At 42.1% G+C, this 24892-nt stretch overlaps 1 protein-coding gene across 1 annotated transcript; it reads left to right on the forward strand.

The window, feature by feature from the left end:
* The first annotated feature begins 272 nt into the window (after positions 1–272).
* On the forward strand, positions 273–23936 carry NUFIP1 (nuclear fragile X mental retardation protein interacting protein 1). Its single transcript, XM_010583445.1, has 10 exons — positions 273–882; positions 1137–1225; positions 2400–2504; positions 3153–3215; positions 3549–3625; positions 11413–11505; positions 14447–14709; positions 18740–18868; positions 20553–20785; positions 23048–23936. The coding sequence occupies exons 1-10, from the start codon at positions 273–275 to the stop codon at positions 23384–23386; spliced, it is 2001 nt and encodes a 666-aa protein (XP_010581747.1). The 3' UTR covers positions 23387–23936.
* The last annotated feature ends 956 nt before the right edge of the window (positions 23937–24892 follow it).

Genomic DNA, 24892 nt, shown 5'->3' on the forward strand with positions numbered 1-24892 from the left:
TGGGAGGTGGGCGGGGCGCGCAGCCCGACTCCTCTCCCTCCCCATCCCACTCCCCTTGTCTCCGCTCAGCGCCGCACTTCCGGCGCTGCCGGATGACGTAACTGCCGGCGCTCACCAGAAAGCTGTAACACCCTCCCCGGGGCTCGCCTCCGGAAGTGACGTCTTTTGTGGCGGCCACCGCGGTGGCCCCACGTGGTGGCGGCGGCAGCGGCAGCACATCGCGGTAGCGGGGACCTGCAGCCGGGCGGCCGCTCGCTCGCTTCGGGCCTGACATGAACCCCTTCGCCTGGTCCCCGCCGCCGCCGCCGGGGCTCCCCCCGCCCTTCTTCTGCCCGCCGCCCACCTGGGAGCCCAGCTTCTGGGCTCCCCCCGCGCCCTTCCCGCCGCCCGGCCGCTACCCTCCTCCTGACGGCTACTCGTCCACCGACGGCTACTCGCAGCCCGCCGAGGGCTACTCGTCCACCAAGGGCTACTCGCAGCCCGCCGAGGGCTACTCGTCCACCGAGGGCTACTCGCAGCCCACTGAGGGCTACTCGTCCACCAAGGGCTATTCGCAGCCCACTGAGGGCTACTCGTCCACCGACGGCTACTCGCAGCCCACTGAGGGCTACTCGTCCACCGACGGCTACTCGCAGCCCGCTGAGAGCTACCCCCAGCCTGCCAAGAGCTACCCGCCTGCCCAGAGCTACCCGCCGCCCACTGACAGCTACCCACCCGCCGAGAGTTACCTGCCACCCGCTGACAGCTACCCACCCGCTGACAGCTACCCGCCACCCAAGAGCTACCTGCCCCCTGAGAACTACCCGCCTGCTGACAGCTACCTGCCGCCCACCACCTGGTACCCTCCAGCCTACGGAGAGCGACCGCAGGGCCCGCGCTCTGGTGAGGGGCGCGGGGGAAGTCATCGCTTAGGCCCGTGGACTCTGTCCCATTGGGGGGACCCTGGGCTGTCCCTAACCCTTGCAGGGAGACCCCTTCTCCCTCCAAGGATGTGCCCCGCTCTCCATGCTGGTCATGGATCCCCGGGTCTTCTCTCCCCCAGGCCCTTTCCCGCCACAGCGGGCCCATCGAGGTAGCAGGGGGTGTGTTTTACCGGCTCTTTGTATAACTGGCTTTTTTTTTTTTTTTTTTGGAAGGTGGAAATGGCAATTTTTCCCAGAAATGGCAAGGCGAGCAAGCGCCTGGGTTTACCAAACGTTTTCCAGAAGAAAATAACAAGCCAAAGGTACGGACTGGGGTCCCCGGCACAAGAAAGACAAGGACCTGTTGGATCAGGTCTGGAGGAGGGCCATGAAAATGGTCAGAGGGCTGGAGCACCTCTCCTGTGAAGACAGGCTGAGACAGTTGGGGTTGTTCAGCCTGGAGAAGAGAAGGCTCCAGGGTGACCTTACTGTGGCCTTTCAGTACTTAAAGGGGGCCTGTAAGAAAGATGGAGAGAGGCTTTTTTTACCCAGAGCCTGTTGTGACAGGACAAGGGGCAATACTTTTAAACTAAAAGAGGGCAGGTTTAGATTGGACATAAGGAAGAAATGTTTTACAGTGAAGGTGGTGAGACACTGGCACAGGTTGCCCAGAGAAGTTGTGGGTGCCCCGTCCCTGGCAGTGTTCAAGGCCAGGTTGGATGGGGCTTTGAGCAACCTGGTCTAGTGGAAGATGTCCCTGCCCATGGCAGAGGGGCTGGAACTAGATGATCTTTGAAGGTCCCTTACGACCCAAACTATTCTGTCTTACTGTGATGGTGGCAGTCGTGTGGGACTTGCCCCATGGTACTACAGAGGCCCCATATTCTTGTCTAACGTGCCTGCCCTTAAAAAAGAGCAAACGTATGACAGTCAGCCTGCAAATCTTGAGCCTGTTGGAAGAAAGATACATTTCAACCAAAATCTAACACAGTTTTAATTTAGAAAAGCCCTTACCATGATGATGCCCGAGTACCTAAATTACATTAGCGCTCTGTTATATTATAAGGGCCAGACAGCCAGATCACCTTGATGATGTAGTGGGAGAAGGAAGGATCTCTCCTGCCTTCTGAGCTCTTGCATGTTGTGTGTGAACAGGCATGGTCTGACTTGATAGGGAAGAGATTCAGGGCTGTAGCCTAGCTCTCCTCCCAGCACTCAATAAATCTGTGCCAGCCTGGTATGTTTGCAGAAGTGATAATTGATGGAAAGGTCACAGTGGAAAGAGCTGAGTGCAGGGTGCTTTGTTTGGAAGATGAGTAATTTGAATTTCACTTTCATGTTTTGTTAGCTTATCTTTGAAACTTTTGAAACATGTTTTAATTCATGGCTTTATTAACAAAAATACTCACAAAAGTGTTTCACACCTAGTTAGAAATAGGGATACCTTGTAATCTTGTAACTGCAATCTTGAGATGATGTCGTCTTTTTTTTTTGCAGACCAAAAAGAAAAAAGAGCCAGTTTTCTCTCATTATTGTGATACCTGTGACCGTGGCTATAAAAACCAGGAGAAGTATGATGAACATATTTCACAACATAAACAGGTTGATGAGTTTGGGTTGTTTTATTTACATTTTGGTTTTTAACTTTGTGCCTGATAAGTAGTTACCTGTAGTTGCTTTTTGAATGGAAGACTTAACAAAGAGGTTCCAGGGCTACAGAGAGTGTTGGGGGAGGATTTTTTCTGAATGCTGTGTGGAGGGGTGGTCTCGGTTGTATTTTTGGTTTTATTACTGAAGTCATTTTAATGTCTGTCTTGTGAATTATTGCTAAGTCACCCCAGTGGTAGGAATTGATTCACTGATATCAGTATACCATGTAAGATTTTTGTGTGAAAGGACTTTATGTGGAAAACGTATTTTAAAAATCTACTCCTTTATTGCGAAGAAGTATCAAAATTTGGAATTGGAGAGTCTTGCATATCTTTCTCTTAGGTTAGCTTCACATTATCTCCAATTATCAAATATGTTGGCTTCACTCGTTATTCTAAAATCAGATGAAATTTTAAAGTACATTATCTCTTCTTACTGTTTTTACCATCACGTTTGTTCTGAAACTGGGTAGCTTAAAAGTTCTGTATAACTGATTCTACAGGCATCTGGCACTGAGTTTGTTTGAAGTGTTCTTGAATGCTTGTTTATAATTTGTTTGTGTAACTTGGCGTGTCTTAAGTTCACCCCCTTATCTTGCAGTGCACAGAAGAAGGTTGCAATTTCAGCGCACACGAGAAGATAGTTCAGATACACTGGAAGAATGTAGGTAACCTCCCGGGCCCAAAATAGGAGTGTATGCAATCTTTCCTGTAGTCCATTTTCTCATTCTTTAGAGGCTTGCTTTCGTCCTTCTGGAAGGAAAACGTATCACCTCTGACTAGAATCTGTTGTAAGACAATATTATGGATGAAAGTATGTTGAATGCTACGGGTTTTTTTAATGGATTCATTTTGTAATCACTGTGTGCAGTCTCTCCGCTTTTGTAGATGAAAACAGTGTGGTACTACTATAGTTGACAGAATGATGCTTTTTTTTTTCTTGTGTTTTTTTTCTTTCCTTCCCCTTTTAAATACCTGTGAAATACTTCTTCCTTAGGCCCATGCACCTGGTGCTAAAAGAATAAAATTAGATAGTCCAGAAGAGATCGCTAGGTGGAGAGAAGAAAGAAAAAAGTGAGTAAAACTTGTGACCTATGATTTTTTTTTTTTTTTTAACTGTATTTTCCCTCTGTGATCATTAGATGACAGCTAAAAGGCAGTAGCAGCATGTGCTTGCTGCTGCTGTTCCTTTGACTCCCGCAGTAGTGGTCTATGTCAGAATGCCTGAGCCAGGACAGTGCAAGCTGTAGAGACTATAATCATTCAGATTATTATAATAGAAGGCAAGATAGCAACTGAGAAGGAAGTAGCTTTCCCAGACGTTTGATTTGGTGCCCCAGGTTAGGTGAACGACTCATTCCTTTTAGCCTGATCACTGAGACATTTTAGGTCAGAAATGTGTGTGTGTTTGCTTGGTGTTTTTTTTTAATAGCTAAGAAATCTGAAACTATTGTACTGACTATAATTGTAATGCATCCTGCTGTGTGCAAAATTCCTCAGCTTAAGTTGTCCCAGTAGATGCCAACAGGGAGTTTTCCTAGTTTTTAAGAACTTTCTGCATTGCTTGACATCTTTCTACTGAAAGAGAACAGAATCCATGAATGATGCTGTCTCAGGTAGTCTTAACTCGCATTGTACCTAGGGTGCAAGATAAAGTTCCCATGTAAGCAGTATTTCTCATTATTTCTCACTCTGTGAGGTGGTATAGTTTTTTTTCTGTTGACCAGCATTGAAGTGTTTAAAAATTCACACTGTACTTCCATAGACCCTATCCCACTGATTATTTTTTTCTCAGAGTTGAACAGATTAAAATCTACCCTTTTCCAGCAGGTGAAAGATGCTGTAGACTTCCCTTGCTTCTGTTCCTTAGAATACAGTCTTGTGAGTGATTGGTACACGGGTTTTGTTTCTGTGAGCAAGAGTCCTATATGCAGAGTGGGAAGTTACACAAATTTGATTTCAAGGTCACTGGTGATGAGATAGGACAGTGTATTAGTCACTTGTTTTTTAAAAAATGAAAATAAATGCAGTTGTCTGCAGTCTTGCTGATGAATCCAGCTTGCGTTTATGTCAGAAAGCAACGTTAATGCATTCTTGCTTTGACCCTGGCTTCCTTTAATAAGTTTTTACACAATGGCTTTGTAAAAGAGAAAAATGAGTGGAATGTGTGGTAGGAGATTTTTCTTTTTAATTGCCTCCCATCACTTTTTGCTGTATTGAGAAGCAAAATTTCTCCCCATGTGAGTTCATCCCTGCAAGTTTTAACTTTCCTCTGGATGTGGCTTCAGCTTTTTCTGCAAATTGCAGAAAGGCAAAGAGAAGTCTTATCACTATGTCAGCACATCACAGCAGTCAGCTGTTGTACCTGCTGTTAGTTTTTTACAAATGAAGATTATCTGTAGGTTCCTTTTTTTTTAAAAACAGGTGTTATTGATAAAGAAACAAAAATTTCTTTTCTCCTATGTTTAAAATGCCATAGTTAACCAGACAAAAATTGCTTGTGATCTGTGCAAGTACAAGTTTGGTGTTAGCTTTGGTTCCAAGGTTTCCTTTTATTCAAAAGATAACTTGAGGGCTTGTTTTTTATTTGCTTCCAGTCTACATATTGCTGGGGTTTTTTTTCTGGGTTTTTTTTTTTTTTTTTTTCTTTTCCAGCAGGGATACTTACCAGGTCTTTATTACTAATAATATGAAGTGTTAACAGGGTTAGCAAAACCCAGAATGTCCTTAGATTTGCCTGTCTGGTGGCCTACACTTAATTTTCTAACAGTAGCCCCAAGGATGAACATCAGTACTTGTGTGCAGAGTCTTTGCTACTCATTTTCAACTTTTCATACACTTCTCTGTTTTGGGAGGCGTTTGGGAGAGTTCCTGTCTTAGCTGATGCTAAGGTTTAAGTGTTGAAATGATGTTTAAGGTGTGTGTGTCAGTATGTGCTCTACTGTATACTAGAACATTAGGGAAGCAGGAATTGAATGTACAGTCACGTTTCAGATACTACTTGCTCAGGGAGTGGGTGCTGTGAGTCAAAGCACCATTTACCTACAGTTAATTTTAAGGATGATACTCTGCCTGAGATTGTTTTTGCTGAGTTGCTAGGTAATCTCATGGCGGGTACTGTTGGTTTTTTACAGATCAACATAACTCGGCTGCAGTACAACATTGCTGAAAGTCTTTGTTCACCGCAGCAAAGTAAAATCAATGGAAATAAAGTCTTGTAGTCGCGACCACCAACCAAAAAAGGCAATATGGGATTAGGGCCTTCTAAGCCAAGGCCACTAGATGGAGTAGTGCTTTGGCTTATTTTAGGACTTCAGTGCTTCTGTGGGCATCTTGTTTAGCATAATGGATGGGTGTAGAATGACTACCTGGGTGGCTTTTGTTACTCTTTGTACAGCAAGGAAGCTGTACTAACATCCTCCAGGGAAAAAAAAGAGAGAAACCCAGCTGAAACTCTTGTGAAGCATTAATTGGGTCGCCAGCAAAGCATCAGTTTAGTACTGAAGGTCTGTTGTTGACTCACAGTAAACATTGCATTGTACAGAAAGAAAGGACACCAGAGGGAGTCTGAGCTATTAGGCAGTTTTGGTTTATGGTGACAGGAAAAAGCCTTTTTCTTTCTAGAAGCTCCAGTCAGAGCTAAGAATGAATCTTTTCAGGTCATTAGTAGTTTGTTTCTAATTAGGTTGCAGTGATTTAACATGTGTGTTTCCATGCTGCATCCCTAACATTTCTGTCTTGCTTGTTCTTTCAGCAGTTATAAATAATTACCTACAGAGTTGAGATTTTTTTTCTTCTTAATTAGCTGGTGTGTTGCTCAGTCGTGTGTTCTGCTTAAAATCTTTTAGAAAGAGCCTGTGTTTAAAGTGCAGCCTTATGTAGAGGGAAGAGAAAGGGGAGAGCTGGGAAGGAGCGAGTATCTCTGGATGAAGTATGCCGGGTTGGAATGCTGCTTTCCTGTCTGATTCTGTACAATGCCCTGTTCATTGCTGCAGCCTTCACGTCTCTGCTTACCTAAAAGACTCTTTAGTGGTTTGTGGCCCATTGAACCTGGTGAGCCAGGCAATCTAATTAAGCGAACAGCAATAGAGATGAAGTTCCACGTGATCTCAGGGTTTTCCTATGTTTTGCAGGCAGACGGTTGTGAAGTCTGACATCAGCTTTGGTGATTACAATTACTTTTCTTGTTTTGATTTGTCCTGTCCCTTGCAAGTGTTGAGAAATGTGCTGTTTTCAGCATATTTTTCTTTAAACACAAGCTTAAAAGGTATTATCTGCAGTGCATTTCCTGAATGTGCCAGAATGAGGTATTGCTGTCTTCCCTTCTTCCTAAGTGAGATGTGGGTCCTGCTACCCCATCTGTTTCTAACCAACTCTTATTGAGCAAAGGTTATTAGCAAGAATGTGGCAAGGCTGCTTTGGTGTTAAAGCAAATCGTTAAACTTACTTTTGCTTAGGTCCTAATATAACATTGGATGATTTTCTTGATCTTGTGAGTTGCCCTTCTCCCCGGTGTCTTTAATCTCTTGGGGTTTTTTTGTTCAGTTAGGGATCGACTGCTGTATTTCCTTGCAGTACATCTCCTAGGCTGAGCACATGCTTAATGAATGAAGGCCAATACTGTCAACCACATGACTTCTAATTTGTGGTTCTCTAGTTGAACAACAGTAGTCCTAGAGTAGCTTGGAATCCTCCCTGGTGTTGCATTCATAGCAGTTAAATATGTAATAAGGAAAATAACTTCTTAGCACCTGGTAAAAGTAGAGAAGACGAAGCAAAGTAGAAGGAATGTGTTGGTAGATCGAGGTAAACATAGATACAATAAAGTTTACTCCAAACTGCAGGGATAGATTAGCAATAAAACTGCCTCAGCTAATACGGTAAAATTACACTAGGGATGCTCGATAGAATGCCTGGGAGTCTTAAACCAAGATTTTATCAGCTCTCTGTTGGGCCATATTTGTTCCCTTTGTGCTATCCATGTTCCCTTTGCTGTTGGCTGTGCATATGCAATCAAGACCAGCTCAACAAATTATTGAGGCAATTTGATCACTGTGCTGTTCCTATAAAGATGATAAACTTGTACAGCTCTCGGCTCAGAAATTCATTGTGTAAACTGCTATAGAAACAGGTCTCTCTTCTGTTAGACATTGGCAAAGCTCTGTTTTTCCACTGCTTGCTAAGAGCCGGTTTGCTCTGATGTTTATGTGAGTGAGATAGAGTATGCTGGCCTATAAAACATGTATGACTCTGGCTAGCGCACTTATTTATTGGAAAAAAAACCCAACTCTATTCACTAAGGCCCACATGTTAGTGATTATGCTCAGTGTCACCATTCCCTGTCTCTGGACGTTGTTGGTGTATATGTAACATACTCATTTTAGCCTGAAAACCAGTTTGGATTATAGACGTGTCTATGGTTGGAAACTGCAGCTGCTATGAAATGGGGCTGCCTTCCCAGGCAGTACTGGCTCCTTCATGATATCTACTGCGCCAGACCATCACATCCAGGTCTAACGCCCTCTTTTACAGTAAGTTGCTTAGGTTTGTAAAGCCTCTGTGGTGAGTGATGAAGCTGTCTGTATTCAAGCTCTGACAAGTTGCTTGCAGGACCTAAGTGCTGGGCTAATTCCTCTGCTTCAGTGGTGTTTGTAGGTAACATTTTAAGAACCTTATTTTGTTAGAGGAGGAGGGCATGCCTTCTGAGAAGGATTCAAAACCCAAGTCAGCTCATTGGGTTTTAACACGTGGTCTTTTATGTGGAGAGAATGAGTATAGGCTCTTCCTTCTGCATTGTCACACCTCTGTTCAGGAGCAGTGGTGTGGTTTAACCCCAGCCAGCAGCTAAGCACCACGCAGCTGCTTGCTCGCTTCCCTGCCCCACCCAGTGGGATGGGGGAGAGAATCGGGGAAAAAAAAGTAAAACTTGTGGGTTGAGATAAAAACAGTTTAATAGGACAGAAAGGAAGAAAATAATAATAATAATAATTTTAAAGTGACAATAATAATAATAAAAGAAATGGAATATACAAAGCAAGTGATGCACAATGCAATTGCTCACCACTCGCTGACCGATGCCCAGTTAGTTCCTGAGCAGCGATCTGCCTCCCCCAGCCAGGTCCCCCCAGTTTATAGACTAGGCACGATGACACATGGTATGGAATATCCTTTTGGCCAGTTTGGGTCACTGCCCTGGCCGTGTCCCCTCCCAACTTCTTGTGCCCCTCCAGCCTTCTTGCTGGCTGGGCATAAGAGGCTGAAAAATCCTTGACTTAATATAAACTCTACTTAGTAACAACTGAAAACATCAGTGTGTTATCAACATTATTCTCATACTGAATCCAGGCATAACACTATACCAGCTACTAGAAAGAAAATTAACTCTATCCCAGCCGAAACTAGGACAAGCAGTTTTCCTAAATTTACCCTTCCTGAATAAGAATTCTCTGTATCAAAAAAAAAAAAACCAACAACAAAACAAACCAAAAAATCCTCTCTTTGTTTGAACTCTCGAGTACTTTGTGGCTGTCCTTAGATAGTAAAGTTTGTGAAGTCTGCCATAAACTTGCACCTCAAGACCATAATGTGCCTCCACTTAGGGTCCAGTTGAATGTTGCTGCCTGCGTGGGCAGATGTAGCTGATGCTAGGAGGTGCACAGACCTCTTTGTGCTGGGAATGTGGTACCTGATGAGTTGTGGGGTTGCACTGGGGCTGGTCCATTGGGGTGGGTGGGTAACTTTGGTCCGTGCCTCTTTGGTCCACTTGCTCCTTGCAGGGACAACTGGGGTTGATTTGGCCAGGTCCCACCAGGTGGGCTTAGCCCAATGAACCCAATTTACCCTGTACCGAGGCTGGTGACTCGAACGTCTAGAGCTTACTGCCCACCAAGTCCTCAGATGGGAGAATAAACTAGCAGATGCTCATTTGCTTGTTGTGAATGAAGTGAAACACTACATGTGCTCAGTCAAAATAGGTACATTTTCTGCACAAGGTAAAGCAGTGAGTAAAATGCATTTGCAAAGAGCTGGAGAAAATAAACACAGCCACTAGAGGTGCCTTCATATGTGCTTTTGCAGGCATACTCAGACTTATGACTTGGTCTCTCTTTAGCTGTTAGTTACTGCCTGTGTCAGCTGGAAGGGTGGTTTGGGAGAAATTGTCTGTCTTGGCAATGAATCGAACGGAAAGCTTTCGTGGAGTCCATTACGGTGCCTCAGTGGAGGGAGTGGTAACTCGTAGGAATGAAAGTGGGAGGTAGTCACGTCTCAAATAATGTTGTGAGAGCGTGTCTGAATATGTCCTTAATCAGCATGACTACAGGAGCACTTCGAAGACTCCTTTGCTCCAGGATTAGGGGTCTTCACTTATGTCTTTAAAAAAAATAAAAATTTCTAAGACAAGCTTGGGGCTCTTTTGAGCATAACTACTTATTTTACAGCTCTCTCTCCTGCTGTGAGCCTTATGCCTGTGAAGGAAAGCACCTTATCCTAAAACTGTGGAGAGGTGCAAAACACAGGGGTCTTTGTCAATGCAAAGCTTTTGAGATTAAATAATTCATTGCATGCTTGCTGTGTGCTGGGAGCGTTATAACATGGATGAACAAATGTAGCTAACAGGGAAGAGCAGAGATAAAACATCACATCCCTATGCTCGAGCTGTATGGCGGATTTCTGGGAGGAATCCAATGAAAATAGATGTTGACAGCTTGTGTTGAAATCCTCTTAAAGGAGACAAGTTCTGTAGCGTGTTTAGGTGCGTCTTGTAGGAAATGCTTCTCATCTTTTTCCCTTGGTATGTGGTTGAAGCTGTCTTGTATCAATGTGGCACTTAACGGGGGAAGAGAGTTAATGGGGAAGATGTGTGTGATAAGCTTAAATATTTAAAGAAAGATACGTGTCCTTTTTGATAGCTACATATAGTGTGTAGCTGTTCTAAGTTTCTCGTTACTCCATTCTAATAGGCTTATCAAGTATTTATATTTTGTGTTTTTATCCAGAAGCTGGTGGGGGTGCGCACGTGTTTCTTGTGTACCACCTTTATCTCAAAGCACTGGGATTTAGCTAACTAATGTTTATGGAGCAACTAACGTAGCCATCTGGGGGCTTTGACGGTAATTTGCAGTAGGCTTTGCATATTAGAACCAGCATGGCGTTTGTCCATAGGGAAGGATGGGAACACAGGTGAGAAATGGAAGACAGGGGTGGTTTGGGAGATGGTTATAGCAGTAGGTTTGTTTTGATCTGCATGACTTAGCAATTTTTCTCGAAGCTGGAATTAAAAAGGGGCAGTAATTTTGGTGAACTAGAGGTCAGTGTGCAAGCGCAATACTGAATATTGCTCGAGAGGAAACTTGTGTGCTTTTCCCTAATTATCACATTAAAGGAATCTTGTGTGCCCAGAACCTGTTCTTATAACTTTTTTTTTTGATATTACAAGAACTCAGCAGTTGGTTTGCTAAAGACATATTGTACCTTTTAAGATCATTCAAATACTCCAACTGAAGCACCATAAAAATAAAATTGCAGGACTAAATCGTGCTGTTATGTGTAGGGGCAGGCAGAGGGTTCATAAGCATTAACAGAACTGTTTGTCTGTAGCTTGTTTGATGGTTTGGTAAATCTAATCATGAAAATTTGGTAGTTCATTTGTTTTATTTTTTAATCTGAGTGTGTAAGCATAAATGCACTTGGGTTTCTTTTCCTCACCAATGCCTTTTTAAGAAGGAAACAGTCTGTTAAACTTCCATGAAATGTTTTAAAGATCTGTTATGTTTATAGAGGATGCTGGTTTGGTAAAGTGGGAATTGACAAAGTGCAGTAAATCATTTCAGAGCCAGTGAATTATTTTTTTTTTCTTCTAGAAATTTCCCTACATTGGCAAACATTGAAAGGAAGAAGGCAATGCAGATGCAGAAGGAAGAAAGGGGAGAAGTGCTGACTACCCAACAGTTTGGGTAAGCGTTCTGAAACAAGCTTGTTGCTTTCCTCTTAATGTGTTCAGAACTACGCTCTCTTACTGTGGTCTCTCAGCACTTACTGCTGCCACTGTACACACGATCTAGCTGCCCTTTAACAGAGGACAGGTCATTTGACAAACTGCAGATGTAATGTTCTTTTGTTTACAGTGCTTTATAGTCCACTTCAGTTAAATCAAACAATAATTGTATTAGAAATCTGATGTTCTTGCTGAATTCTGCACTCTGGCTTGTTTGAGAGAACCACATTCTAGTGGCCATTCATTAGATCAGTGTAACCTTGGTCTCTGAAAAAGAAATAATGGGGACGGAAGTCACGCAACATAATGAATCCACATGGTCTAATCCTTTAATGCCTGACAATGGCCAAGAGAGATTTTAGGAGCAGATTTGGCTTCTTGCTCTCTCCTCTCAGATGATAAATCAATAATCAAGTGAAGAGGGGAGGAAGATTTAACTTTATTTTCATAGCTTAAGTAGTGTTACTTCTTTCTTCTACCCTCCATCATCTTTATCTATCTGCTACCTTTGTTCTGAACCTAACACTCCTCTTGGATTTTTATCTGTTCTCTCCCTTATATTGTGCATTACTTTCCAGTATGGTCTTTGTGCTTTTCTCTTCCCCTCAGTGTCAGTGTTATGTGGAACCAGCTTAACTTCATTAGCTCTACTTCAGGGCTTGTGGGAAGACTTATAAAAAAATTGGTATAATGATCCATGCTCCTAGAATATCACTTGTTTAAACTAGAACAACTGAGCTGGAAGGCAGAAGCAGACTCGGTTCTGAGGGGCTCTTGCTAAGTACCATTTGCTGCTGCCTGGAAGTGAAGCTGGAGCTTGCCTAGTTCTTTTCTTTTTTTTGTAGGGAATGACACCAAACAAAGTAAAACTTGCACCATGGTAAAGCGGTTGAACTAGTGCAGTATAGGGTTCATGTCAGGCTAGTCTAATTTGTTAAATGGTGACAGTGCAAATTACCTTGGTGCAGCATGTGGTTCAGAAGTCCCAACACTTACCCAGCCCCTCCAACCGGTTGCCTTTCCTGACTTTGGAAAGAGCAGTTTATAAAAGACTGAAGGAAAACTTCCTTCAAGGATGTAAAGGTGCAGAAGTGCTTTGGACCCAAGGAACCAAATGCAGGCACTGAGGCTAAAGCCACAAACATATGTAGTATTATTATGAGCGAAGATGAGTTTTGCTTGTCACAGTAACAAACCGTTTGGTGTCTACGGGTTTATTTGGTAACTCTTGTGGCTGAGTCGGATGCATTAGGTAGTCTTAAATGTCCGTCAGCAATTCAATACTATTACATTTGTTAGTAACTTTGTATCTGGAAAATTGTTTGGAAAAAAAGCCCTCAAAATTACAGGTTGTTTGCTTTGACTTAGTAACCTTTAACTCTGGTTGATTCTAGAAATCTCTTCCTTTTTCCTCTCCCTTCCCTGAGCTGCTAGCACTATAGACTTGATGAACTGTCCAAAAAGCTGTCATTTCTGCTTTGTATATCAACAGTAAAGATTCTGGAATTGGTGCTTATCTGGCAAATTTACTGATGCATAAGACAAAAATAGAAAACAACTTGTTCTCTGCAAGCTGTACTATTAAAGCAAATAGCTAAGTAAGATTTAGAAAGGATTAGATACTTAACACATCTATGGCGCTTTCCATGTGTGGTTCTCTGAAGTGCTTTACAACTGCTAATTCTCAGCATCCCCGCGTGTGAGATTAGAGATGCAGAAGGACCACTTTGCTAGTCTGTCTGGTGTCTTGCAACAGCTGATTAATAGCGCATGGCTCTTTATCCCCCTCTGAACAGGAAGCAAAGAGTAGTATATCTTTCATGAAGGGAAGGCAGATGCCAAGCTGACGTTTGTTGGGATGTATTTGTGACCTTGGGGTTTCTTTCTGGGTGTTTGAGGCCCCAGGGAAATCAGAATGTTGTTTTTAACCCTTGGTCAAGGACAACACCTCTAATTGAGCCTATATTTGCTCAGTATCTTCTAGGTTATACGACAACATCCTGAATTCAGAGCCTGGCTGTACAAATTCAGAAACACATTTTTCTGTCTAGGTGGAATTATGGGAGGTAATATTAGCCTCCTTTTGTGGATGAGACTGATGCACAGGAAGGTGGTGGCTTGCCTCTTGTGCCACAGGAGCACTATGGTGGATGATGCTATCGGGGCTGAGCAATCAGTGTTAGACACTGTCATGAAATGAAATACGTTTTGTTGCGATATAAAGCCATTTTGAATGCTATGGCAGGCCCTGTTCTCCTCTCAAGAAGGACTTACTTAGGCTGGAAGGGTATGGAAGAGAGGAATGTTGGTAATGGGAACGTTTCTGTGTAAGCAAAGAAATGGATGGCCTGGAAGGGCTGTATGATGGAGGTCTAGAAAAGTTGCGTAGGTGGGAAGAGGTGAATAGAATAGCGAGTGGATTTAGTGCAGCAAGATCCTTCTCTGAGCTGTAACTGGAAAAAAGAGACTTCAGCCATGGAAGTATGCTTATAGTAGATGCTTCCCTTTGAATTCCACATTCCCCCTGTTTTGAATTACTTAATTGCCTAAGTGAAGGGAGTATTTGTTGACTTCATAATGTGAAATGAAAACACTATGTCCTCACACTGTAGATGATCAAGAAACTTGCTTAGCCCACGTACCCTATGCCTTGTTAAAAGATAAAGGTCACGAATTTCAAACTCTTCATTTAGGTTCCAGCTTGGTCACATTGCCCTGCCAATGAGATGAGCTGTGACTGCCTGTCTGGTCTGTCATGACATGTTAGCTGAGCTGGAGAAAGTCCTGGCATCATGCTGTGTTGCTGAACCTTAAATGTGGGTCTGAGCCGTTTGGTTACGTCAATTGATTTTATTCTCGTAGCTTGTCATTTGTATGAGCTTTGCATTTTTATTCTCCAGCAAAATGAAAGGGATGTGGAAACCTCCAGAAAATGAAGGGAGGCTGGGGCAGCAAGGAAGACAGAGGAGAAGACAAAGGCGCCCGTTCTGGAAGAAATTTAGGAATAATGGTGACAATTATAATGTACATAGAACGCAAAATGAAGCCAATGGACCAGAAAACGGCATGTGTGAAAAGGAACATGAAAAACGGCGTGCTTTGGCAGCTCAGCCATACGTGAAGGACATGGACCCTCTCAGTCTTCTGGCAAACAGTGATGTTGGTGAGATGAAGGAACTTGGAGAACTTTTATTTTAAGTAGTACTGCTGTAGCAATTACTGACCTTTTGTGTAACTAGCAACTTCTGGGGAGAGCTGGGGATTTCCAAAAACGTGTAGACTCTGTCCTTGATTGAAAGGGGGGTAACTGTGCATGTTTAAAGTGGGAAAACACTCTCATAGTAGAAGATTGATGCAAGGCTTTACAGTATTCTTGGAGAAAAAATACTGGGGAGCCTGTTGTCATACTTACCTTCTCATTGGTACTAATGAAAAAGCCCAGGATTGCTGTATTGTGGCTCAAATAGTGCCAGGGCCAACAGGGTCATAAGCTTGAAGGTAGTCCAACATCCCTGCACCTAAAACTTGCACTTAGAACTTCCTTTTAAATGGAAATTCCCATGGAGAGAATCCTGATTCAGGACATGGTCTTCTAAGAAAATTGCCAGGGTGATTATTGTGAAGGAGTGGGTCAGTGCTTTACCTAAAGGAAATGGGGTAAATCTTGCATTTTGGGGAACTTCTGCCCGAGTAGACTTGGCCTGTTATGGAGGAAACTATCTCCGTAGTCTAGAGGTCTTTGAGATGTGTGTGTGTGCCTGACTGAATTCATGTCCACATGTGCTGGTAGGAGGAGCTAAAACTAGTAGACTTGGCCGAGATACGGTTTGGAAAGAAACTGAAATACAAAGGCATTGAAGAGGAAGAAAAATTCTGATTTGGAAAGGCTGACACAAGAATGTTTAAGATACTACCAGCATTAAGCACTTCTACATAAGTTTGCTTGCAAGCCAAGTTGTAGTATTATAAACACACAAGGATGATCTAGCAGACTACTTTCATGTCTTTCTGATTTTTCTGTGAGAATTAGGAAGCATTAAATTTTATTCTGTATCATCAAAAAATGCTGAATCTGAAGGGGAGAAGATGTTGGGAGACAAGATGTAGGTGTGTCTCGGATTTGAAAAATAACCCCGCTGGATACTTACTTATCTTAGCTTTGTATGTTTAAAGCACATTACTAGCTTTAAATCAATATTTAGCTAACAAGCTGAAGAGGGATTCTGGGCATTTAATGGAGCACCTGAATTCTATCTTTGTTCTAACAAGTACTTTACCGTAATAATTTTACCTGTAATCTCCTGATTAGGAATGCTTTTTTGTCCAAAACACTTAGCTGGGAGAGGCAAAGGGAAAGTGGTTTGGGCCATAGGGAAGTGATGCTGTAGTATCTTTAGGAAGGACAGGAAAAGAAATACATCATCTGAGTTGTTTTAAGTTTAGATTCTGAAATTTTTGCTTGCTAGTCAGGGTTTTGGAAGTGCTGCCATAAAGTTTGTGTGCAGTATTACACATTCTGACTTAAATACTATACAGTAGTCTAAAGGACATGCACCAAATTAGGTTGCTAAACTAACGTGTAAAATAAGAAAAACTTTATAAAGCCAGAAGAAGAATGAAGTACTTCAACAGTCAAATTATTTTTTAAAGACCATTGAATATCCTTTTGCGGTTTTGAAAATAACAGTATTTAGAATGTGAAAACAAATGGATTTCCTTTTATGAGTTAAGTGAATTACTTAAAATCTCAGCATTTTTCTTTTAATTCTGTTTTTTTGCTGTATTATCTAATTAGTCTTGATACTCTCCATATGTGTGTGTTCTCTGAAGTATGGCTGCTTGGGTTTTTCTGGTGAGCATGTCTTGTTTCCACATGCTGGCAGCAATATAAACTCTCCAGATCTAACTATTTATAATACAGTCAGCAGTGATGCAGTACTCTTAGAATATGGCATGTAAGCTGACTTATACTCCAGTTATTTTTAGCAATAAGGCTAGAATGCATCCCCTGGAAAGATGTCTGATGCTGAGTTTTTCCTCTTGAAAACATAATCTTCAATTAGTGGGAACAAGAACTCAGCATCCCTATGCAATTTGTTTATTCCACTAATCTCTGCGTGTTGGGAAACTTAAGTATGCTTAAATATAACTGTATTTCCCCGCAGCATCTGTGTTTTACTTAATGATAAAAAGTCTAATTATACCAAAGTACAGCTAGTAACTTCTGTTATAATGGGTAGAAAAGGAATGTGATACTTGCTTATTACACATTATTAAAGCCAGTTGCAGTTTTTTGTACTACTGAGAAATACAGTCGTAACTAATAAAAACCACAATAGATTTTAAAAAAAAATCATACAACTCAAGTCCATGATTTTACTGTATAGGTACATTTTGTTGGAGTATTTAAGCCTTTCTAACAGCGGCAGCCATTTCTCTAGAGGGAACGTATTTTTTTGCATAATGCATTCACTTAGGTTTAGTGGCTAGTTCCTTAAAAGCTAAGAAATTGAATGGGTAATGAGAAAACAGAATTTTCCTCTTTATTTATAAGCAGAAACAAGGTAAGATGATGAGCCTGTCAGGTGTAAAATTTTGAGGGATCTGCTGACCAGAAACAGTCAGTTGTATTCAGGAGGGCCTAACGCTTCCTCCAAACATGTCACTCTCAAAAAGAAAATGTACTCTAGTAAATGTGTTTTCCTCATTTGCCTAAAAGCAAAGTAAGAGTAATTCTTTAAAATAAAAAGAAAAGGCACCCAACCACAGTATGCACTCAACATTTTGGATGAGAGAGAAAAAAAGCAGCAATGAATCAAAATAACTTGAAGTAAATGCTGTCTTTATAATTGCTTAAGTATATGCAGATGCTATGTATTCTTCATTAGAAAAATGCACTGTGTTTAGCATGAGCTTCCAATGTAATTGCAAATTGGCATGATTACTGTATCAGTGAAAATCAATCTTTTCCCAAAAGAGCTCAAAAGTAAAAAGAGGTGGGTAAGTAGTTTAGAGAAATACTTGTGTATTTATGTAAAAGTTGTTTTACCGAACAGCATGTGCTCCAATGAATCAGATTGCCAATTGTTAATGATATATTAGAAGAGAATAGAGAAACATTTGTGACTTTGAAATAAAGATCTCAAAAATGTTTACTTCAGTAAAATCTTATTAAGAAGTGTGAGGCAGCTTTCCTTGGGGGCAGGCTTAGACAGGCAGGGGGATGGGAGAGGGCACAACTCTTTTTCTTTGTGAAAATAAGATTGCAACCAGTCTTTTTCTAGAAGACTCAACAGGCTAGTTTCTCAAAGTCATGCTAGTAGTGGGGGGTGTGTGTGTGTATATATATATGACATTTGTTTGTAGGTGTATTACTGAAAAGCATTTCCTAGTTTTCTTGCTAACTAGCACTGTTCACCTGAGAGTCTTTCTAAATAGATCCTTTGTTTCAAACTAAAGCCATCACAATTTTGTGTGTTTATTTTCAGGAATGGTTTTCTGGTAGGGCTCTGTTTTCCTACTATCCTCAATTTCAGCATTTTTGGTCCGCTTGCCTTCTATCTTCTTGGTATTCTGTTTTGGGGTAGTTTGAGACTGTAATACCTCGCTTACTCATGCATGTCCATAATGCTCTGCGGGGATTTAAGTATCAAATGGTCTGAAGTACTGCTGAAAACCGATCATCTAATTTGTAGCCTTGGTTCTTGATGTCCCTTACAAACTTTTTTTACTATCCAAAAATTTCTTTGCTCTGAAATTCTCACTTTGAATGAGCCTAATTCTCCTTTCTCTCTCTCTTCCCCCCCAACTGGCTTTTGAGTCCTTCTCCCCCACCCCCTCGCCTCCACAGGACTAAATCCAGCAAGACTTCAAAACGTATTAGGAAATCCTCTCTCTCTCTTTACCTACACTTGATAATAAAACCTATAATTATGTTTGGTATGTGAAGAAGGAACCAGAAAGCCCAAGCTCTTGTTCAGGATACTTTGCTTCTGTAGTTTTGCTGGCAGGACTGTAAACCAGTGGCGAGACGACTGTGCCACCGAATGCCCATAGAGAGTAGGCAAATCTGGGTTTTTTTCTATCAGTCCACGGTGTTGAGCAACGGTGCCCAACATCAGGCTTGCACAGGCTGGCTGTTGGCATGCAGGAGCATTGGGAAAAAATCCCTCTTCCCTTTTCTCTCCCTGCAGAATCCGACAAGGACGAAGCAGCAGCCGAAGACGGGAGGCTGGGATTGACTGTTGTTCCCAAGCAGGTCACCTCTGCCCTGAGTTCGTTGTCAGCCAACTACGGCAGCGCATCTGACAGCGAGCCCGAAGGTACGTAGGAGCCTGTCTTCTGCCCTTCTCCTCTCCCCTTCTACCCTACGTCGCTGCGCTGGTGTGGACTGGAAGCAATGATAAAACCTGATCGCAGGTTTCCCCTTCTTTGGGAACGGTGGGGGGCTTCACATCTCCTGTCTTTGGTGCTTTGCCATCTCCCATCCCATTGTCCAGCCCCTCTGTATTTATAAATACAGCATTTATGAGTGCAGTAGCCCAGTGGCAGCTCTTTACGGCTGTGTCCCCAACTGCTGAAAGCTGCAGGTTATCAGTCAGAACCTATATAGTACTTAAAATTTCTTGAGAAAAATTCTTTAAGAAAAATCAAACGTGTTGCAGAAAAAAATACAACATGTAAGCTGTGGCTTACATTTAGCACAGATGTTAAAGTAATGGCAGTTCAGTGGCTTTATCTCCAGAACACTTGGCTATGGAAATGCCTTTTGATTTCTGGCTAGTCTACCAGTGCTGTAATTGAGAGCTGTCTTGTACCTGTTGATTTTTAGGTTTATACAAGTAAAAAGAGAAGCTTGTTAAAAGTTACGCACAGGGATGTTTTTGCGGTCTGTGTATAGATCCTTTCCAGTTTGCTTTCAGTGACAGTGCACGCTAGTACTGGTGTAAGCCTTGCATAAAGACAGGCTGGGAGGAGTAAAAGGGTATGCCATTATTTTGCTCCTCTTGTTTCCCCATTCCTCCCTCCTCCCGGTTTTGAGCATTAACTGGAGTTACTGAGTGAGCCATTACTTGTTCCCAATATGGTGATAGCTCCTACTTGCCCTGTGCCTTCCCCCCCCCACCGCTGCCTTAGCCCTACAGCATACTTTAGAAAGCCTCAAAGAGAGTTTCCTGAAAGACTGGGTGGGGTTTTTTCCCCACTCTTTACTTGCTTTTTCTCAGCAGCCTGTCCTGGGTTGAAGGTGGGGCATAAAATGACTTTGGCTAGGGTGTGTGTCATCGAATTTCCCAAGCCTTTTTTCCCCTAGTTGGGGGGGAAAAAAAAGCAGCCTGTCTTCAGTCTCGCTTCAAATCGTGTTTGAATAGTGCCAGGAAAAAGCTGTTACGCTCACCCTGTGAACTAATTTCCAAGTCCTTAAGGGCTTTTTCCATAGAAGGCTGCTGGGTATTGCAGTAAGACTTGAACTCTAGTACTTGGATTTTGTGCTTCTCTGAGTGTATGCATCAGCACTGCTGCTGCTCCTGGCTTTTGCAGATAGTTGCTATGCCTTACTTGCCCTAGACGGCCTACGCAAAGTTACAGAGAGCATCTAGCAGGCAGGGAATTGAACTTGGGCATCCTCTGCCCTCATGTCTCATGATTTTCTCAGCAGCCAAATTTGCAGCAAGCTATATTGTGAAGTGGAAGCAATGTACTTTCTAAGTGATAACAAGGCAGAGGTTTGAAAATCTCCTTCAGCTCTTACTACTTCTATTTTTCTTTTTGCATTGCAAAAATTAAATATGTTTTTTTCCTTTCTGTGAATGTTTAGAGATTATTCTTTGTATTTTAAAAGAAAGCCCAAACCAAACAAAACCCTCCCTTCCTCCAAGTAAACCTTGAACATCTTCACATCAGGTTATGTGAGTAAGAATAGTACTAAAGAACTGCCAGTGCATGGGGATATAAACATGTTAAAGAAGCTTTTAAGTTTGAGATGAAAGTGTATTCTTTTTCTTTAAGAAATCCCTGTCAAGACTGCAACAAAAGCTGAGAAAAACCAGGCTGCGCTCAGAAATACGCCTCAAACTACTTATGTTCCTTCGAGTCGAGACCCAAACCAAAAATGTCCAGAATATGCAGGCACGACGTTAAGAAGCTCGAATTCAAATGCACGTCCCCCCAGAGGGCCTGATAACTGGGGCAAGAAAACATTACCTCTCCTTCCGAAGCGCCGTCCAACTCTGCTGGAAATGGTAACAGTCTTAGTGCTAAAATAATGCCTCCTGTACAAGAGTAGCACTATTTGTGAGCGGTTCTCTTCCCTGTGGGAAGTTAGAGCAGTTAGCAAAGGTCCTGTCTTAAAAACAGCAAAGTGAGTGTTTCACTCGGAGAAGGTGTAAATGCTTAAATAGACTCATAGAAATACCCTGGTGTGCATTCGGGTAACGAGTGACTTTGGTGAGCAAGAGGTGACAACTTAATCGTGTGCCTAAAATGAGCTGCACAAAGGACAAAACCTTTGTTTCTTCCTCTCCTGTCCCTGTGGTAGTATCCAATAAGTTTTGTTTGAGTGTGATCCCATCAGCCTTATTCCGATCTTCCTCCTTTTGCTCCCGGCTGTGCTATTCAGCTGCCTTCCTCTGGTGGAGGAGCACACAATTTTTTCAGGTGCAGTCAAAGAGATCTTGTTGATAAGGGTGTTGGTGGCTTAAACTGTGAAGCGATGTTGAGCTGCAACTTGCACATGCATGAGTTTCTTCTCCATAGGCATGTTTAGATCAACCTGAGGAAATGACAGCTCTGCTACCTTGATGAGCAGGTTCGTGTCTCAGAAGGGTGAAAAGAGTTTTGTTAGGGGTGAGTCCAAGGTGTTATGATTCTGTTCTTAGTAACAGTGCAAAGCATCCTGTTTGGAAGCTTGGTGGTTTTCTTTAGTATAAACAAAACTTTGAAGCTTTTATTGCATTTAATACTCAAGAGCAGTATCAGATAGGTAGACTACCCTTGTGATTCTGTAAATAGCCAGCGTAAAGCCCCCCCCCCACTAAGGGAAAACTTGCTGTGGGCAGAAGACAGGAGAAAGCAGGGTGCCACTGACATCAGGGCTCTGAAACAGCACAGGATGCTTAGGCAAGAGATACCTGATAAGGCACATCCCAAGCTGCAGATGTGGGAGAAATCCCTTGATAGTCCTTTTAGCACATACTACTGTTGCTGCCAAGAATTAAAGCTCCTAGTGACTGAAAAGGAAGTGTTTGCCCTTTGTGTAGCTCCCAAAGCATGCAGTTGTCTTTATCTCTTGCTCTTCAAAGTTGTTGGTGATCAAAGCAGTGAGGACTCTGGAAAAAAGTCAGATAAAGTCCCACATGCTGAGAGAAGCTGGCAGAATGTTGGAAGCTTGAATTGTAGCTTGCCAGTATAGTCCATTTTTAAAATTGCTTTTTTTTTTTTTTTTAACCTTTTAATGTTGCTCAAAACTGTTGTTCAAGGATGTGTACTGTGGCTGTGAATCACAGAGGAGTGCCTGAGATTTGCAGGCAGGCTTCGGCTGTCAGAAATGGTCAGTGTATAAAAACCTTGAGGAAGCAAGGTTGAAATTTTACAGTAAGTCACTGCTGAGAATTTATCCAAAAAGTGAGGAAGTAGAATTGCTAAGAAAAGGATGTAGTATCAGTGAAGTGGTGCTTTAAAAAAAAAAAAAAGGTAGGAGAATAGCTGCAGATGTCTATTGGCAGTCATTTGGCCATGAGCTTGGGCGCTACTAAAACGTGTTTATTGTAGCCATGCAAACAGTAATGTGTGTTTAGCCATTCTGTACACTGACAGAATAAAAAACTTGTGTAGCATCGCTCCACCGATACTCATCCCTGCATTAAAAAATGTAATACAAAGATACAGTCTTTGATAGGGTGATCGTGCATCCCAGCTGTGCCTTTATTTGGCCATTTGGGAATTCAGCAGTTTCTCCCAGTCTGGCAAAGAGAACATCGCTGTGCTGTCCCTTCTCTGCCCTAATGTGCATCTCTTAGTTCAGACGGGAGGCTTCTGAAGGCCCATTTTAGGTGTCAGCTGCTTGTAACACCTCTTAGTAACTGGTGTAACTATGCACACTTTAAAGTGGCTGGTTAAACCACTGTTGAATCTTCTAACAACGACAGAAAAGCTTCTCTGTGACATTACAAGCCAAATTTAGCTAGATCTCCTGCAAATCATCAGGTAGTTACAGATTTAGCTACTTGCTTTAAACTTGTTTTTTGTTCAGAGTACTAGTTCTGCTGCCGCTCACAATGACAAAAGATCCTTCAGCCTTCTGGCTCACTTCTTTTTTTTTTTTTTTTTTTTTTTAATACCCAAATGAACTTCAGTGAGGTTAAAGGAGACTTGTGTGGGAGAGCCAACTATTTAAATTCAGAGTTGCTCAAAATTACTGAGCAGAGCCGTACATCTTACTAGGCATGTATGAACTACAGAGCAATAGAGGGAAATGTGCATCATCTTCTCTTCTTTCTTTCCAGTTACTGGCCCAGGACATCCGACACGAAAGGAACGTGATTTTGCAGTGTGTTCGATACCTCATCCAAAATAACGTGTTTGGACTTAATTTTAAATCAGAACCACAAGCTGAAACAGAGACTAAACAGTCCTCTACAACTACAGCAGAGTCTGTGACGGACAAACTTGATGAATCTAATTGTTCTTGTAGCTCTGACCTTCAGTTAGCAGGAGGAGAAGAAGATGCATTATTAATAGCCCAGGGTGAGAAAGCACCCGTGGATCAGACTTCGCAGATGACTCACGTGGCAGATGAGGACACATGGGAAACCCCATCAATTCAGTGTGAAGAAGCACTGTAGAGGATGTCTGTTGTGGACAGTAAAGCAAAGGCTCACATTTTCTACCTGACTGATGCTTTCTAAAAGACACCAGTATAACAAAATAATCATTAAAGTACATACTGAGAGCTGTTAAAACCACTTTTCTCATCTGTTCTGCCCGAGGTAGCCATTTCCTTGTGAAAACAGCATTCGTCTTGAATAATCTGGTTTCCCCGTGGCAGAAAGGCAGCAGTGGCACAGAGTATGACCTTCCCTAGAGTATGTGCAGATCCCCACTTTTGAGCTTCAGGGCTCTGAGTGTTTTACCTCGTTACGAAATGTGTGTCAGTCTGTCACCAGAGCCAAGTAGTGTTGCGGTAGGATGGATCTTCCTTATGTGAAATCGTGGTCTGGTGTGTCTGGGAGTATCTGAGTGTCCAGAAGTATTTCAGTGTACTTTTGAAATGGTAATTCAGTCCGTATTTTTTTTTTCTTCAGCTGTTATTTGATACAATATATCCAATATAAATGTAATATATCCAGTATAAAATGAAGAAATGAAATGGAAGATGTAACTGACCTGGCTCTAAAAGTACTGCTTGTACCAGGAGTCTCCTCCTCTCTGAACTGATTTGTTAATTGAGCAGAGAAATGGAAATGAGGGTGCAGACTGATGCAAGAAGCCTTTTTAAGAAAAAAAAAACAAACAAAACAAAAAAATAACAAAAAAAAACCCCAAAACCCAATAACTGCTAACTGCTTGCATCAGTGCTAGGTTGCTGGTTGACCTCAGGTACTAGGTGCCAATATTAAGCCTTAGGCCTTAACTGCTGTTGTAGTCATCGCCTGACAAATCTTAACTCTTGAAGCAAACTCGTAGTATTAAGAATATTATCAGAGTTTAGAAAGCTTACCAAGAGATACTGATTTGTCCCTTTTTAATGCATTGGGAAGTTATTAGTTGGCCTTCTGCAAGAGCGTCTTCCTTGGTACATTGTTACGATCCTCCTTACAGCATCCAGGGATTTTTTTTTCCATAGATTTGTGCGTACATCCCTAGTGTTGTAAGCACTAAAAAGCATCAGCCGAGGTTTAGAAAAAAGTTTAATCTTTTGATTACATTGTGCATTTGTTTGTCAGAATCCTTAGTTTGTCACGTTGACACTGAAAACATACCATGAAAATAATGTTATCAAAACCTTCACTTCAGAATATTTCTCTACTCTTTGTCTTTTAGGCATGGCTGAATGTTGGAGTGAAATCTCAGGGACTGATTTTATTTTTTTGTTCTTTGGTAGAAGTCTAGCCTTCCATTCCACCATTTAAAATATGGAGACTCACATGGGGTTTTTTTATTGCCTAATAACTGTATTTTCTTTCCTCTAATTCCTTAACTTGTGCCATACATCTCATCTGTAGTGCACAGAAAACAAGAAGTAGTTGAAAACTCTGTCCCACTGCTCTGCTATTTATAGCTACGACTGCATATTGTGTTTGTAATGCACCCTCTAAATTTATGGAATTATATAAATATCAACACCCTTG

This window comes from Haliaeetus leucocephalus, unplaced genomic scaffold (genome assembly GCF_000737465.1).
Source record: "Haliaeetus leucocephalus isolate CR32 unplaced genomic scaffold, Haliaeetus_leucocephalus-4.0 Scaffold897, whole genome shotgun sequence".
Classification (NCBI taxonomy): domain Eukaryota; kingdom Metazoa; phylum Chordata; class Aves; order Accipitriformes; family Accipitridae; genus Haliaeetus; species Haliaeetus leucocephalus.